Source organism: Ammospiza caudacuta, chromosome 5 (assembly GCF_027887145.1).
Source record: "Ammospiza caudacuta isolate bAmmCau1 chromosome 5, bAmmCau1.pri, whole genome shotgun sequence".
Taxonomy (NCBI): domain Eukaryota; kingdom Metazoa; phylum Chordata; class Aves; order Passeriformes; family Passerellidae; genus Ammospiza; species Ammospiza caudacuta.
Genome location: NC_080597.1, coordinates 76,980,947 through 76,998,152, shown reverse-complemented (window position 1 = coordinate 76,998,152; position 17,206 = coordinate 76,980,947). Strand labels below are relative to the sequence as shown.

The 17,206-nt window shown below is 48.8% G+C and overlaps 1 protein-coding gene across 1 annotated transcript; it reads left to right on the top strand.

Moving 5' to 3' along the window:
* The first annotated feature begins 4,654 nt into the window (after positions 1–4,654).
* ASB13 (ankyrin repeat and SOCS box containing 13) lies at positions 4,655–17,109 on the top strand. Its single transcript, XM_058805827.1, has 6 exons — positions 4,655–4,697; positions 7,021–7,208; positions 10,136–10,286; positions 12,720–12,854; positions 14,098–14,289; positions 16,186–17,109. Exons 1-6 carry the CDS (start codon positions 4,655–4,657, stop codon positions 16,311–16,313), a joined length of 837 nt encoding a protein of 278 aa, XP_058661810.1. The 3' UTR covers positions 16,314–17,109.
* The last annotated feature ends 97 nt before the right edge of the window (positions 17,110–17,206 follow it).

Sequence of the window (17,206 nt, the reverse complement as noted above, 5' to 3'; positions counted from 1 at the left end):
GAATTCCATTCCAGAAATTTGGGTTGCTTTCCCTTCATTCCCTAAAACTTGGGATCATTTCTGTCTCTTCCATCGACTTTTAAACCCAACTTTGACCACAAGGCAGCGATTTCTGCAATTTTCTCCCAAATCTGTGATTTTCTGCTCATCAGCTCAAGTGGGGAAAAACTTTTTCTCCCCATTTTCTGCTTTGTTTTCACTAAAGGGGTGTCAAACAAAGAAAAAGAGGCATAAAATGCAAAATCTGGACATTTTAACATAAAATTTTTGCTTTATCCACACCAGTGCCAAGGTGGGTGTCAAGCCCTTACCCCATTCTTCACTCACTCAGAAAAACTCATTTAATCTCTAAGACCTCACAGCAAATTTTATTTTATTTTATTTTATTTTATTTTATTTTATTTTATTTTATTTTATTTTATTTTATTTTATTTTATTATTTTTATTTTATTAAATTTTTATTTTATTTTATTTTATTAGATCTTGATTTTACTAAATTCTATATTATTAAATTTAATTTTAAATTATTTTATTAAATTGCATTACATTTTATTGAATTTTTATTTTATTGCATTAAATCTTTATTTTATTAAATTTTTACTTTATTTATTTATTTTATTTATTAATTTATTTGATTTTTAGGCCCAATTTTATTTCCCTTTCATTTTGTCACACCTGTCAAAAAATTGTGAAAATCATCAAAAATACCCCATGAAAGAACATTTCATTTTATTTCCCCTTTAATTTTATCACAACACTCAAAAATATTGTGAAAACAATCAAAAATATCCATGAAAGAGCATTTTTAAATTTCCCCTTTAACTTTGTCACATCTGTCCAAAAAATTGTGAAAATCATCAAAAATACCCCATGAAAGAGAATTTTATTTAATTTCCCCTTTAGTTTTGTTAATCTGTCAAAAATGGTGAAAATAATCAAAAATACCCCATGAAAGCATTTTAAAATTTCCCCTTTAATTTTCTTAATTCTGTCCAAAACTTTGTGAAAATAATCAAAAATACCCCATGAAAGAGAATTTTATTTTATTTCCACTTTAATTTTGTTATTTCTGTCCAAAAAAATGTGAAAATAATCTAAAATACCCCATGAAAGAGAATTTTATTTAATTTCCCCTTTAGTTTTGTTAATCTGTCAAAAATGGTGAAAATAATCAAAAATACCCCATGAAAGAGAATTTTGTTTTATTTCCCCTTTAATTTTCTTAATTCTGTCCAAAACTTTGTGAAAATAATCAAAAATACCCCATGAAAGAGAATTTTATTTTATTTCCACTTTAATTTTGTTATTTCTGTCCAAAAAAATGTGAAAATAATCCAAAATACCCCATGAAAGAGAATTTTATTTAATTTCCCCTTTAGTTTTGTTAATCTGTCAAAAATGGTGAAAATAATCAAAAATACCCCATGAAAGAGAATTTTGTTTTATTTCCCCTTTAATTTTGTTAATTCTGTCCAAAAAATTGTGACAATAATAAAAAATACCCCATGAAAGAGAATTCTATTTTATTTCCACTTTAATTTTGTTATTTCTGTCCCAAAAAAAGTGAAAATAATAAAAAATACCCCATGAAAGAGAATTCTATTTTATTTCCACTGTAATTTTGTTATTTCTGTCCCAAAAAAAAGTGAAAATAATAAAAAATACCCCATGAAAGAGAATTTTATTTCCACTGTAATTTTGTTATTTCTGTCCCAAAAAAAATGAAAATAATAAAAAATACCCCATGAAAGAGAATTTTTGGTGCTTTTTTTATGCAGTGCTCACAACCCAGTTGAATTTTTTTGCTTTTTGGTTTGATTTATCCTTAGTTTTGATTTCCTTTTTGGCACTTTTGGCATCTGGCACCTCCAGAGCCCAGTGGTGGTGCCAAACATTTCAAACAGCTCTGGTGGCTTTTTAAGCCAGACCTAAAGTTAAACCAGCCCTGCCAAAAGGCTGGAACTAAACCAAAATTATTTGAATTTAGTGGTGCAACTGTTAAACCACAGAGAATCCTCAGGAAATGACTCACAGCTGGCAAGGAAGGCAGAAAATTCTCTTTTTTTTTCAAGTCTTTGCCATCCCCCCCCTGCTATTTTTCACCAAAATTCTCAATTTCATCTCTTCATTCTTAAAAAAAATAATTCCTGCTGCTGCTCAGCTGAGAATTTTGCAATATCAACCTGAAGATTTGTAAATATTGAGGTTAAATGTGAATTATTGACATTGATTTTTGCTCTTTTCCAGGTACAGCTGGAGCCAGTGGATAGGAGATCTTTCCTAAAGGTTTGATCCTGGAAAAAATCTTGGAATTATGGAATGGTTTGGGTGGGAAGGGACCTAAAACTCCTCCAATTCCATGGGCAGGGACACTTCACTATCCCAGATTTCTCCAAGCACCACCCAACAGTTCCAGGCATGGAGCAGCCACAATTTCCTTGGAAAAATCTCGATTTTTGGGAGATGCCAGCCTGGAAAAATCCTCAATTTCTCCCTTGGCAGGATGGAACAATTGCAGTTTTTATGGGATTATTGCCATGGATTTTCCACCTCCATCATTTCAAACCAGAACGGATTTAGGGAATTTCATTCTCATGCAGGGGCAAAATCGGGATTTTCTCCCAAATTGGTATTTTCTCCCAAATTGGTATTTTTTTCCCAAATGGATATTTTCTCCAAAATTGGTATTTTATGGAGAAAAATATACATGAAAAATCCATATATGAAAAATCTTCCATTTCTCCCTTGTCAGGATGGAAAAATTGCAGTTTTTATGGGATTATTGCCATGGATTTTCCACCTCCATCATTTCAAACCAGAACGGATTTAGGGAATTTCATCCTCCTGCAGGAGCAAAATTGGGTTTCTCCAAAACTGATATTTTCTCCCAAATGGGTATATTCTCCCAAAATGGATATTCCAGTTCTCACTTGCCAGGATGGAGCAATTGCAGTTTTTATGGAATTATTGCCACAGCATTTCCAGCTCCATCATTTCACAGCAGTCCCCCCGTTCCCCATCTCAGAACCCCCAGTTCCCCTGTCCCCCATCCCAGTGTCCCAAATACCCCATCCCAGTGTCCCCAGTTCCCCTGTCCCCCATCCCAGTGTCCCCAATACCCCTGTCCCACATCCCAGTGTCCCCAATACCCGTCCCCCATCCCAGTGTCCCAAATACCCCATCCCAGTGTCCCCAGTTCCCCTGTCCCACATCCCAGTGTCCCCAATACCCCTGTCCCCCATCCCAGTGTCCCCAGTTCCCCTGTCCCCCATCCCAGTGTCCCCAATACCCCTGTCCCACATCCCAGTGTCCCCAATACCCCTGTCCCACATCCCAGTGTCCCCAGTACCCCTGTCCCCCATCCCAGTACCCCTAGTACTGCTGTTCCCCCATCCCAGTGTCCCCAATACCCCTGTCCCCCATCCCAGTCCCCCTGTCCCCCATCCCAGTCCCCTGTTCCCCCATCCCAGTCTCCCCAGTCCCCCTGTCGTCCATCCCAGTCCCCCCAATACCCCTGTTCCCCATCCCAGTCCCCCCAGTACCCTGTTCCCCATCCCAGTACCCCTAGTACCGCTGTTCCCCCATCCCAGTACCTTTTCCCATCCCAGTATCCTTTACCCCATCCCAGTCCCCCCATCTTCCCATCCCAGTCCCCCCAGTCCCCCCGTTCCCATCCCAGTCCCCCCGTTCCCATCCCAGTCCCCCCATCTCCCCATCCCAGTCCCCCGTTCCCCATCCCAGTACCCCCAGTACACTATTCCCCCATCGTTGTTCCCCCAGCCCCCGTCTCCCAATCCCAGTACCTCCAGTACGCCCTCTCCCCTCCCACCAGTACCCCCAGTACCCTGTTCCCCATCCCAGTACCACTGTTCTCCATCCCAGTCCCCCTAGTCCCCCGTTTCCCATCCCAGTACCTTGTCCCCCATCCCAGTCCCTTCGTTCCCCATCCCAGTCCCCCGTTCCCCCATCCCAGTGCCTCCAGTCCCCTATTCCCCATCCCAGTTCCCTCAGTCCCCCCGTTCCCCATCCCAGTCCCCTGTTCTCCATCCCAGTGCCTCCTGTTCCCCATCCCAGTCCCCTGTTCTCCATCCCAGTGCCTCCTGTTCCCCATCCCAGTCCCCTGTTCTCCATCCCAGTACCTCCTGTTCCCCATCCCAGTCCCCTGTTCTCCATCCCAGTACCTCCTGTTCCCCATCCCAGTCCCCTGTTCTCCATCCCAGTGCCTCCTGTTCCCCATCCCAGTCCCCTGTTCTCCATCCCAGTGCCTCCTGTTCCCCATCCCAGTCCCCCCGTTCCCCATCCCAGTGCCCCCAATACCCTGTTCTCCCATCCCAGTTCCCTCAGTCCCCCCGTTCCCATCCCAGTCCCCCATTCCCCATCCCAGTCCCCCGTTCCCCATCCCAGTGCCCCCAATACCCTGTTCTCCCATCCCAGTACCTCCTGTTCCCCATCCCAGTCCCCCCAGTCCCCCCGTTCCCCATCCCAGTGCCCCCAATACCCCGTTCCCATCCCAGTTCCCATATTTCCCCAGCCCATTCCCCCATGGCGGCCCGTTCCCGCACTACAACTCCCGGCGTGCTCCGCGGCGGGCCCTGCAGCCCCTCAGGCCCCGGCTCGCGACGAGGCCGCAGCGGCGGCTCCGCGGGGCCGGGCCATGGAGAGCCCCGGCGGCAGCGGCTCCCTGAGGGGCGACATCGGTGCGTGGGCAGCGGGCCGGGCCGGGCACACCGCGGGCAGCGGCGGGAACGGGGCTGGGAGCGGGGCCGGCCGGGAATAGGCGGGAGCTGCGCGGGGCGGCGGGTGCGGGGGTTGCGGGGTGGGTTTGGGGATCGCGGGGTGGGTTTGGTGGTTACAGTGTGATTTTGGGTGTTACAGAGTGCTCTGCGGGTTTAAGGATGGGTTTTGGGGATTGCGGGACGGTTTTGGGGGCTGCAGGACGATTTTGGGGTGCAGGATGTGATTTGAGGTGTTAAAGAGGGGTTTGGGGGTACAGGATGGGCTCTGGGGGTTGCAGGGCGGTTTGGGCAGCGAGTGGCCTCTGGCAAGGAAAGGGATGAGAGGATGCTCGGGACAGCGTCAGGACACGGCAACGATCCTTGCTCCTCCCTAATTCCCGGGGAACGATCCTTGTTCCACCTCCCTAATTCCCGGGGAACGATCCCTGTTCTTCCCTAATTCCCGGGGAACGATCCTTGTTCCACCTCCCTAATTCCCGGGGAACGATCCCTGTTCTTCCCGAATTCCCGGGGAACGATCCTTGTTCCACCTCCCCAATTCCCGGGGAACGATCCCTGTTCTTCCCTAATTCCGGGGAACGATCCTTGTTCCTCCCTAAATCCCCGCGTGCGGTGTTGTGGGGCTGTGGGATCGGGATGTTCCCACCTTGGAGCCGCGGTGCCCAAATCCCAGCGGCTGCTCCCGGGTCACCCCCGGGGCTCGTGTCCCGATTCCCGGGGCAGGGACACCTCCCACCGTCCCAGGCTGCTCCAGCCCCAGCGTCCAACCTTGGCCATTGCAGGGATCAGGGGCAGCCCCAGCTGCTCTGGGAATCCCTTCCCAAAATCCCACCCCAGGCTCCCTCTCCAGGGAATTCCCTCCATTCCCAGCTCTCCCAGCCTGGCATTGGATCCATCCCCACCCCGACTCCTCTCTAGGAAGGGATTTTGGGCTCTGGGGGCTTCACTGGCAATCTCAGCACTCCAGGAAGGGTCTCCCTTCCCTTTGCCATCCCCAACTTCCATAAAAACCCCTGGGGATGGATTCTGAGTGTCCCAAATCCCAGAATGGTTTGGGTGGGAAGGGCCCTTCAAGCCCATCCCATTCCAATGCCACCATCCCAGGCTGCTCCAGCCTGGCCTTGGGCACTGCAGGGATCAGGGGCAGCCCCAGCTGCTGTGGCAATGCCAGCCCAGGCAGGAATTCCTCATTGCCAAGATGCCACCCATGGCTGCAGGTGACATTGTCACCTCATGGTGCCACATGAGCTGGAATTGCCCCGTGCTGGCTGCTGAGCTGAGGTCTTGGAGGTGGGAACTTCTTTTTGCAAGCTCCATGGACTTTTGGGATGGGATTTTTGGGTTAGGCCGAGTTTATCCTTCATCCCAGCTCTCCTTGTTCCTGCAGGAATCCGAAGTTTGGGAAGGGATTTTTGAGTTGGGCTGAGTTTTAGCTTGATCCCAGCTCTTTTCCCATGCTCCTCCAGGAATCCAGATCTCCATGGATATTTTCTCCAAAATTTGAATTTTCAGGAGAAACACATACATGATGAAAAATCCATATATGAAAAATCCTTCTATTCTCACTGGGCAGGATGCAACAATTGTAGTTTATATGGAATTACTGCCATGGATTTTCCAGCTCCATCATTCCAAACCAAAATGGATTTAGGGAATTTCATCCTCCTGCAGGGGCAAAATTGGGTTTCTCCAAAATTGCTATTTTCTCCAAAACTGATATATTCTCCCAAATGAATATTTTCTCCCAAATTGGTATTTTCCCCTAAACTGATATTTTCTCCCAAATGGATATTTTCTCCCAGACTGGTATTTTCTCCAAAATTGCTGTTTTCTCCCAAATGGATATTTTCTCCCAAACTGGTAATTTTCTCCCAAACTGGTATATCCTCCCAAATGGGTATTTTTTCCCCATTTGGATATTTTCTCCCAAATTGGTATCTTCTCCCAAATTGGTATATTCACCCAAACTGATGCATTCTCCCAAATGGATATTTTCTCTCAAATGGATATTTTCTCCCAAACTGGTATATTCTCCAAAATTGCTATTTTTCCCTAGTGAATATTTTCTCCCAGACCGTTAATTTCCACAAGACCAGCATGGATTTTTCCATCCCCGCAGCGACCAAGGCCAGGGCGGATTTTTACATTACGGAGTGAAGTCACCGCGGAACAGAAATGACCAAAAATACAATTTCACATTTTTTTCCCCCTAAAAAAAAAAAAAAAAAAAAAAAAAAAAAAAAAAAAAAAAAGGAATTTACTAAAATCTCCCCCCATTTCGCAGGTTTCTGGGCAGACCGGACGCCGGTGCACGAGGCCGCGCGCCGCGGGGAGATCGCGCAGCTGCGGCAGCTGATCGAGAGCGGGGCCTGCGTCAACGCCGTCACCTACGACTCCATCACACCCCTGCACGAGGCCAGCCTGCGCGGGCAGGCCCAGTGCGTGCAGCTGCTGCTGGAGGCGGGGGCACAGGTGGGACTGCTCTGGTCCTGCCCCTGGTCCCGCTGGGAACGGCACTGGGGGTGCTGGGAGCTGCCTGAGGGGCTGGGAATGGGCTGGAGGGGCTGGGGGAGCTGGGAAGGGCCTGGAGAACCAGGAGGGGCTGAGGGAGCTGGGAAGGGTCTGGAGGGGCTGGGGGAGCTGGGAAGGGTCTGGAGAACCAGGAGGGGTTGAGGGAGCTGGGAAGGGTCTGGAGAACCAGGAGGGGCTGAGGGAGCTGGGCAGGGGCTGAGCCTGGAGCAAAGGAGGCTCAGGGGCCCTTGTGGCTCTGCACAAGTCCCTGCCAGGAGGGCACAGCCCTGCTTTTAACCTGCTTTCCCCTTCTTTTAACTTGCTTTTCCCCGATTTTCCCTGCTTTCCCCTACTTTTAACGTCCTTTTAACCTGCTTTCCCCTGTTTTTCCTTACTTTTAACCTGCTTTTCCCTACTTTTAACCTGCTTTTCCTTACTTTTAACCTCCTTTTCCCTGCTTTTAACCTCCTTTTCCCTGCTTTTAACCTCCTTTTAACCTGCTTTTCCCCTACTTTCCCCTGCTTTTCACCTGCTTTTAACCTGCTTTTCCCCACTTTTAAACTGCTTCTAACCTGCTTTCAACCCACTTCTCCCTACTTTTAACCTGCTTTTAACCTGTTTTTCCTGCTTTTCCCTGCTTTTAACCTTCTTTTCCCTACTTTTTCCTACTTCTAACCTGCTTTTTCTTACTTTTAACCTGCTTTTCCCTACTTTTAACCTGTTTTTAACCTGCTTTTGTCCTACTTTTAACCTGCTTTTCCCTGCTTTTCACTTGTTTTTCCTTACTTTTAACCTGCTTTCCCTTGCTTTTCGCTTTTAACCCACTTTTAACCTGCTTTTCCTTACTTTTAACCTGCTTTTCCCTGCTTTTCCTTACTTTTAACCTGCTTTTAACCTGTTTTTCCCTACTTTTAAACTGCTTCTAACCTGCTTTCAACCCACTTTTCCCTACTTTGAACCTGCTTTTCCCCTACTTTTAACTTGCCTTTCCCCTACTTTTCCCTACTTTTTAACCTGTTTTCCCCTGGTTTTCTCTGTTTGTTTTTAACCTGTTTTCCTCCGTTTTCCCCCTATTTTTAACCTGTTTTCCCTGTTTCTCCCCTGTTTTCCCCTGTTTTTAACCTGTTTTTCCCTTGTTTTTAACCTGTTTTCCCCTGTTTTTTCCCCGTTTTTAACCCGTTTTCCCTGTTTTTAACCTGTTTTTCCCTGTTTCCCTGTTTTTAACCTGTTTTTAACCTTTCCCCTATTTTTAACCTGTTTCCCCCTGTTTTTCCTAATTTTTAACCTTTTTCCCGTTTTTCCCTTTTTCCCCTGTTTTCCCCTGTTTTTAACCTGTTTTTAACCTGTTTTTCCCGTTTTTCCCTATTTTTAACCTGTTTTCCCCTATTTTTTCCCTGTTTTTAACCTGTTTTTCCCGTCTTTCCCTGTTATTCCCATTTTCCCCTGTTTTTAACCTGTTTTTCCCCTGTTTTTCCCTGTTTTTCCCTGTTTTTAACCCGTTTTTCCCTATTTTTAACCTGTTTTCCCCTATTTTTTCCCTGTTTTTAACCTGTTTTTCCCATTTTCCCCTGTTTTTAGCCTGTTTTTCCCGTTTTTCCCTGTTTTTAACCCATTTTTCCCCGTTTTTAACCTGTTTTCCCCTATTTTTCCCTGTTTTTAACCTGTTTTTCCCCTGTCTTTCCCTGTTTTTCCCATTTTCCCCTGGTTTTAGTCTGTTTTTCCCCTGCTTTTCCCTGTTTTTAACCCATTTTCCCCTGTTTTTAACCCGTTTTCCTGTTTTTAACCCGTTTTCCCCTGTTTTCCCGTTTTCCCCTATTTTTAACCTGTTTTTCCTGTTTTCCGTTTCTAACCTGTTTTTCCCGTTTTTAACCTGTTTTTCCCGTCTTTCCCTGTTTTTCCCATTTTCCCCTGTTTTTCCCTGTTTCTAACCCGTTTTCCCCTATTTTTAACCCGTTTTCCCGTTTTTCCCCTGTTTCTAACCCGTTTTCCCCTATTTTTAACCTGTTTTTCCCCTGCTTTTTCCCTGTTTCTAACCCGTTTTTCCCTGTTTTTAACCTGTTTTTCCCGTCTTTCCCCGTTTTTCCCATTTCCCCCTGTTTTTAACCTGTTTTTCCCCTGTTTTCCCCTATTTTTAACCCGTTTTCCCGTTTTTCCCCTGTTTCTAACCCGTTTTCCCCTATTTTTAACCTGTTTTTCCTGTTTTCCCTGTTTCTAACCTGTTTTTCCCGTTTTTAACCTGTTTTTCCCGTCTTTCCCTGTTTTTCCCATTTTCCCCTGTTTTTCCCTGTTTCTAACCCGTTTTCCCCTATTTTTAACCTGTTTTTCCCGTTTTCCCTGTTTCTAACCCGTTTTCCCGTTTTCCCCATTTTTAACATGTTTTTCCCGTCTTTCCGTTTTTCCCATTTCCCCCGTTTTTAACCTGTTTTTCCCGTTTTCCCATTTTTCCCCTGTTTCTAACCCGTTTTCCCCTATTTTTAACCTGTTTTCCCCGTTTTCCCGTTTTTCCCCTGTTTCTAACCCATTTTCCCCTATTTTTAACCTGTTTTTCCCGTTTTCCCCTATTTTTAACCCGTTTTCCCCTATTTTTAACCTGTTTTTCCTGTTTTCCCTGTTTCTAACCCGTTTTCCCGTTTTCCCCGTTTCTAACCCGTTTTCCCCTATTTTTAACCTGTTTTTCCCCTGTTTTCCCTGTTTCTAACCCGTTTTCCCCTGTTTTCCCTGTTTTTCCCATTTCCCCCTGTTTTTAACCTGTTTTTCCCCTGTTTTCCCCTATTTTTAACCCGTTTTCCTGTTTTTCCCCTGTTTCTAACCCGTTTTCCCCTATTTTTAACCCGTTTTCCCCTGTTTTCCCTGTTTCTAACCCGTTTTCGCCCCGTTTCCCCCGTTAGGTGGACGCGCGGAACATCGACGGCAGCACGCCGCTGTGCGACGCGTGCGCCTCGGGCAGCATCGAGTGCGTGCGGGTGCTGCTGTCGCACGGCGCCAAGGTGAACCCGCCGCTGTACACGGCCTCGCCCCTGCACGAGGCCTGCATGAACGGTGACCGGGGCATTCGGGGCATTCGGGGCTGGCATTGCGGGGGCGTTCCGGGGCCGATTCCGGGGTTATCCCAGGGCAGTGCCGGGGGCATTCCAGGGTCATTCCGGGGCAATTTGTGGGTCATTCCAGGGCCATTCCACGGCAGTTCCAAGGCAATTCCAGGGTAATTTCAGGGTTATTCCAGGGCAATTCCAAGGTCATTCCAGGGCAGGAGAATTCCAGGGTCATTTCAGGGCAATTCCTGCGTCATTCGAGGGTTATTCCAGGGTTATTCCAGGGCAATTCCTGGGAAAATCCATGGCCATTCCAGGGCAATTCCTGGGTCATTTCAGGAGAATTCCAGCATCATTAGTTCCAGGGTCATTCGAGGGCAATTCCAGGCTCATTCCAGGGTCATTTCAGGGTTATTCCAGGGCAATTCCAAGGTCATTCCAGGGCAGGAGAATTCCAGGGTCATTTCAGGTCAATTCCAAGGTCATTCCAGGAGAATTCCAGGGCAGTTCCTGGCCATTCCAGAGCCATTCCAGGGGAATTCCAGGGCCATTCCTGGGTCATTTCAGGGTCATTCCAGGGCAATTCCAGGGCTGTTCTTGGGCCATTGCAGGAGAATTCCAGGGTCATTCAAGGGCCATTCCAGTGCCATTCAAGGGCAATTCCAGGGTCATTAATTCCAGGGTCATTCAAGGGCCATTCCTGGGCCATTGCAGGGTCATTCCAGGGTTATTCCAGGCTGGTTTCCAGTTTTCATTGGAAATTCCTAGTTTCCAGCAGGAATTCCTGGTTTTCAGCAGGAATTCCCAGTTTTCAGTGTGGTGAATTCCCAGTTCCCGTTGGCCATTCCCAGTTTCCATTGCCCATTCCCAGTTTCCATTGGCCATTCCCAGTTCCCGTTGGCCATTCCCAGTTTCCATTGGCCATTCCCGGTTTCCATTGGCCATTCCCAGTTCCTGTTGGCCATTCCCAGTTTCCATTGGCCATTCCCGGTTCCCAGTGCCCATTCCCAGTTCCCGTTGGCCATTCCCGGTTCCCAGTGCCCATTCCCAGTTTCCATTGCCCATTCCCAGTTTCCATTGGCCATTCCCAGTTCCCGTTGGCCATTCCCAGTTCCCATTGCCCATTCCCGGTTCCCAGTGCCCATTCCCAGTTCCCGTTGGCCATTCCCGGTTCCCAGTGCCCATTCCCGGTTCCCAGTGCCCATTCCCAGTTCCGATTGGCCATTCCCAGTTCCCAGTGCCCATTCCCTGTTCCCGTTGGCCATTCCCGGTTCCCAGTGCCCATTCCCGGTTCCCAGTGCCCATTCCCGGTTCCCATTGGCCATTCCCAGTTTCCATTGCCATTCCCAGTTCCCGTTGGCCATTCCCGGTTCCCGTTGGCCATTCCCTGTTCCCAGTGCCCATTCCCAGTTCCCGTTGGCCATTCCCAGTTCCCGTTGGCCATTCCCTGTTCCCAGTGCCCATTCCCAGTTCCCGTTGGCCATTCCCGGTTCCCAGTGCCCATTCCCTGTTCCCAGTGCCCATTCCCAGTTTCCATTGGCCATTCCCGGTTTCCATTGGCCATTCCCAGTTCCCGTTGGCCATTCCCAGTTTCCATTGGCCATTCCCGGTTTCCATTGGCCATTCCCAGTTCCCGTTGGCCATTCCCAGTTTCCATTGGCCATTCCCGGTTTCCATTGGCCATTCCCAGTTCCTGTTGGCCATTCCCAGTTTCCATTGGCCATTCCCGGTTCCCAGTGCCCATTCCCAGTTTCCATTGCCCATTCCCAGTTTCCATTGGCCATTCCCAGTTCCCGTTGGCCATTCCCAGTTTCCATTGGCCATTCCCGGTTTCCATTGGCCATTCCCAGTTCCCGTTGGCCATTCCCAGTTCCCATTGCCCATTCCCGGTTCCCAGTGCCCATTCCCAGTTCCGATTGGCCATTCCCAGTTCCCAGTGCCCATTCCCTGTTCCCGTTGGCCATTCCCAGTTCCCAGTGCCCATTCCCGGTTCCCAGTGCCCATTCCCGGTTCCCATTGGCCATTCCCAGTTTCCATTGCCATTCCCAGTTCCCGTTGGCCATTCCCGGTTCCCGTTGGCCATTCCCAGTTCCCGTTGGCCATTCCCGGTTCCCGTTGGCCATTCCCTGTTCCCAGTGCCCATTCCCAGTTCCCGTTGGCCATTCCCAGTTCCCGTTGGCCATTCCCAGTTCCCGTTGGCCATTCCCTGTTCCCAGTGCCCATTCCCAGTTGCCTTGGCCATTCCCAGTTCCCGTTGGCCATTCCCTGTTCCCAGTGCCCATTCCCAGTTCCCGTTGGCCATTCCTGGTTCCCAGTGCCCATTCCCTGTTCCCAGTGCCCATTCCCAGTTCCCGTTGGCCATTCCCGGTTCCCAGTGCCCATTCCCAGTTCCCGTTGGCCATTCCCGTTTCCATTGGATTTCCCGTGTTTCCCGTGGCAGGCAGCCCCGAGTGCGTGCAGCTCCTGATCGAGGTGGGTGCCAACCTGGAGGCCCACGACTGCCACTTCGGGACCCCCCTGCACGTGGCCTGTGCCCGGGAGCACCTGGACTGTGCCAAGCTGCTGCTGCAGGCAGGTACGGCCCCGATCCGCCCGGAGAGACTCGGGAATGCCCTGGGGAGCGGCTCCTGCTCACACAGCTCTGCTCCATTGCTGGTCCCATTGCTGATCCCATTGCTGATCCCATTGCTGATCCCATTGCTGATCCCATTGCTGGTCCTGTTCTCCCTGTACACACCCCTCTGATCCATTGCTGGTCCCATTCCTGATCCCATTGCTGATCCCATTGCCGATTCCATTCCTGATGCCATTCTTGATCCCATTCCTGATCCCGTTCTTCCCTGCACAGACCCCTCTGGTCCCATTCCTGATGCTATTCCTGATCCCGTTCTTCCCTGCACAGAACCCTGTGATCCCATTTCTGGTCCCATTCCTGATCCCATTCTTGATCCATTCCTTATCCCATTCCTGATCCTGTTTTTCCCTGCACAGACCCCTCTGGTCCCATTTCTGATCCCATTCCTGATGCTATTCCTGATCCAATTATTCCCTGCACAGACCCCTCTGGTCCCATTCCTGATGCTATTCCTGATCCCGTTCTTCCCTGCACAGAACCCTGTGATCCCATTTCTGGTCCCATGTCTGGTCCCATTCCTGATGCCATTCTTGATCCTGTTCTTCCCCAAAAAGAACCCTCTGATCCCATTCCTGATCCCATTCCTGATCCATTCCTCATCCCATTCCTGATCCTGTTTTTCCCTGCACAGACCCCTCTGGTCCCATTTCTGATGCCATTCCTAATCCCATTGCTGATCCCATTGCTGATCCCGTTCCTGATCCCATTCCTGGTCCCGTTCCTGATCCCATTCCTGATCCATTCCTGATCCTGTTTTTCCCTGCACAGACCCCTCTGGTCCCATTCCTGATGCCATTCCTAATCCCATTGCTGATCCCATTCCTGGTCCCGTTCCTGATCCCATTCCTGATCCTGTTTTATCCTGCACAGACCCCTCTGGTCCCATTTCTGATGCCATTCCTAATCCCATTGCTGATCCCATTGCTGATCCCATTCCTGGTCCCATTCCTGATCCCATTCCTGGTCCCGTTCCTGATCCCATTCCTGATCCTATTCCTGATCCAATTATTCCCTGCACAGACTCTTCTGGTCCCACTCCCGTTCCCATTTCTGATCCCTTTTCTCTGGCTAAATCCACCTTTCCCTGCCTCAATCTCCCTTTCCCTGGTTAAATCCCCTTTTCCCCCCCGTCTTTCCTTTCCCTGCCCGTATTCATCCCGTTCCCCCCCGGAACATCCCCCAGGAGCCAACGTGAACGCGGCCAAGCTGCACGAGACGGCGCTGCACCACGCGGCCAAGGTGAGGAACGTGGACCTGGTGGAGCTGCTGGTGGAGTTTGGGGGCAACATCTACGCCCGGGACAACCGGGGCAAGAAACCCTCGGACTACACCTGGAGCAGCAGCCCCGCGGCCAAGTGCTTCGAGTTCTATGAGAGTGAGTGCGGGAATGCCCTTTTGCTTGGCAATTCGGACATCTAATCACCTTTGTCCTGGAAATTCAGCCATCAAATCCCCTTTTCATTGGGAATTTGGCCATCAAATCCCCTTTGTCCTGGGATTTTGGCCATCAAAAATCCCCTTTTTCTTGGGAATTTGGCCATCAAATCCCCTTTCGGATCCCATTTTTGTCCCATGTTCCCATTTCTCCTGTTTCTGATCCCATTTCAGATCCCATATTACCATTTCTGATCCCGTTTCTGATCCCGTTTCTGATCCCATGTTTCCCTTTCCAATCCCATGTTCCCATTTCTTATCCCATTTCTGATCCTGTTTCTGATCCCATTTCTGATCCCATTTTTATCCCATTTCTGATCCCATGTTCATATTCCTGATCTTATTTTCCCATTTCTGATCCCGTTTTTATCCCATTTCTGATCCCACATTCCCATTTCTGACCCCATTCCTGATCCCACATTCCCATTTCTGACCCCATTCCTGATCCCACATTCCCATTTCTGACCCCATTCCTGATCCCATATTCCCATTTCTGACCCCATTTCTGATCCCACATTCCCATTTCTGATCCTGTTTCTGATCCCATTTCTGATCCCACATTCCCATTTCTGACCCCATTCCTGATCCCATATTCCCATTTCTGACCCCATTCCTGATCCCACATTCCCATTTCTGATCCTGTTTCTGACCCCATTCCTGATCCCATATTCCCATTTCTGATCCCATTCCTGATCCCACATTCCCATTTCTGACCCCATTCCTGATCCCATATTCCCATTTCTGACCCCATTTCTGATCCCACATTCCCATTTCTGACCCCATTCCTGATCCCATATTCCCATTTCTGACCCCATTCCTGATCCCATATTCCCATTTCTGACCCCATTCCTGATCCCATATTCCCATTTCTGACCCCATTTCTGATCCCACATTCCCATTTCTGGTCCCACATTCCCATTTCTGATCCCATTTCTGATCCCACATTCCCATTTCTGACCCCATTCCTGATCCCATATTCCCATTTCTGATCCTGTTTCTGACCCCATTCCTGATCCCATATTCCCATTTCTGACCCCATTCCTGATCCCACATTCCCATTTCTGACCCCATTCCTGATCCCATATTCCCATTTCTGATCCCATATTCCCATTTCTGACCCCATTTCTGATCCCACATTCCCATTTCTGACCCCATTCCTGATCCCACATTCCCATTTCTGATCCCATATTCCCATTTCTGACCCCATTCCTGATCCCACATTCCCATTTCTGACCCCATTCCTGATCCCATATTCCCATTTCTGACCCCATTTCTGATCCCACATTCCCATTTCTGACCCCATTCCTGATCCCATATTCCCATTTCTGACCCCATTTCTGATCCCACATTCCCATTTCTGATCCCACATTCCCATTTCTGACCCCATTTCTGATCCCACATTCCCATTTCTGATCCCACATTCCCATTTCTGACCCCATTCCTGATCCCATATTCCCATTTCTGACCCCATTCCTGATCCCATATTCCCATTTCTGACCCCATTCCTGATCCCATATTCCCATTTCTGACCCCATTTCTGATCCCACATTCCCATTTCTGATCCCACATTCCCCTTTCTGACCCCATTCCTGATCCCATATTCCCATTTCCGATCCCATTTTTCCCATTTCCCCCCAGCGCTGAGCCTGCTGCAGCTGTGCCAGGTGTCGGTGCGCAGGGCCACTGGCCAGCAGGGCCTGCACAACATCTCTGATCCCATATTCGCATCTCTGACCCCATTTCTAACCCCACATTCCCATTTCTGACCCCATTTCTGATCCCACATTCCCATTTCTGACCCCATTTCTGACCCCATTTTCCCCATTTTTGCCCCCAGAGACGCCGCTGAGCCTGCTGCAGCTGTGCCGGGTGTCGGTGCGCAGAGCCGCCGGCCGCCGGGGCCTGCACGAGATCTCCAAGCTCCAGATCCCCCCTCGGCTCATCCAGTACCTGTCCTACAACTGACAGAGCCAGGAAACCCTGGAAAACCCCGGGAAAACCCCGGGAAAACCCGGGACAAACCCCACAGCCTCGGAGGAATTCTCCTGCTCTTCTACCTCCCCCCAAATCCCCGCGTTAATTTAATTCCAGGCACTGCTGTAAATAGGAATTGTCGCGAGCTCCTCTTTTCTGTGAGTTTTCTTGGCGTGGCCCAGGTGGAATTTCAGCCTCTCCCAGGTGGCATTCCCTGATTTTCCTGGATTTCCTCCGGGGGATCCAGTCAGGGGGAAAGGAAATAGGATAACTGTGGAGTGGGAATCATTCCAGCTGGGAATTCCGTGCTCTGGAGCCCCTCTGATCCCTTTTTGTGCCATTTTTTCCTGCACAGACCCCTCTGATCCCAATTTTCCCATTTTTATCCCATTTTTCCTGCACAGACCCTTCTGATCCCATTTCTGATCCAAATTTTCCCTGCAGGGACCCCTCTGATCCCAATTTTCACATTTTGATCCCATTTTTCCCTACACAGACCCCTCTGATCCCATTTCTGATCTCAACTTTCCCATTTTGATCCCATTTTTCCCTGCACAGACCCCTCTTATCCCAATTTTCCCATTTTTATCCCATTTTTCCTGCACAGACCCTTCTGATCCCATTTCTGATCCCATTTTTCCCTGCACAGACCCCTCTGATCCCAATTTTCACATTTTGATCCCATTTTTCCTTGCACAGACCCCTCTGATCCCCTTTTAGTCCCTTTTCTCACATTTTTATCCTGGTTTTCCCATTTTGATCCCATTTTTCCCTGCACAGACCCCTCTGATCCCTTTTCTGACCCAAATTTTCCCATTTTGATCCCATTTTTCCCTGCAGGGATCATCCATCCCCTTTGGGTGATCCAGCCTGGAATGACCCAG

Coding starts and splice junctions, on each gene's coding strand:
- ASB13 (XM_058805827.1), top strand. CDS start 4,655: ATGGAGAGCCCCGGCGGCAGCGGCTCCCTGAGGGGCGACATCG. Junction 4,698..7,020: donor CTCCCTGAGGGGCGACATCG/GTGCGTGGGCAG, acceptor CCCATTTCGCAG/GTTTCTGGGCAGACCGGACG. Junction 10,287..12,719: donor GCACGAGGCCTGCATGAACG/GTGACCGGGGCA, acceptor TTCCCGTGGCAG/GCAGCCCCGAGTGCGTGCAG.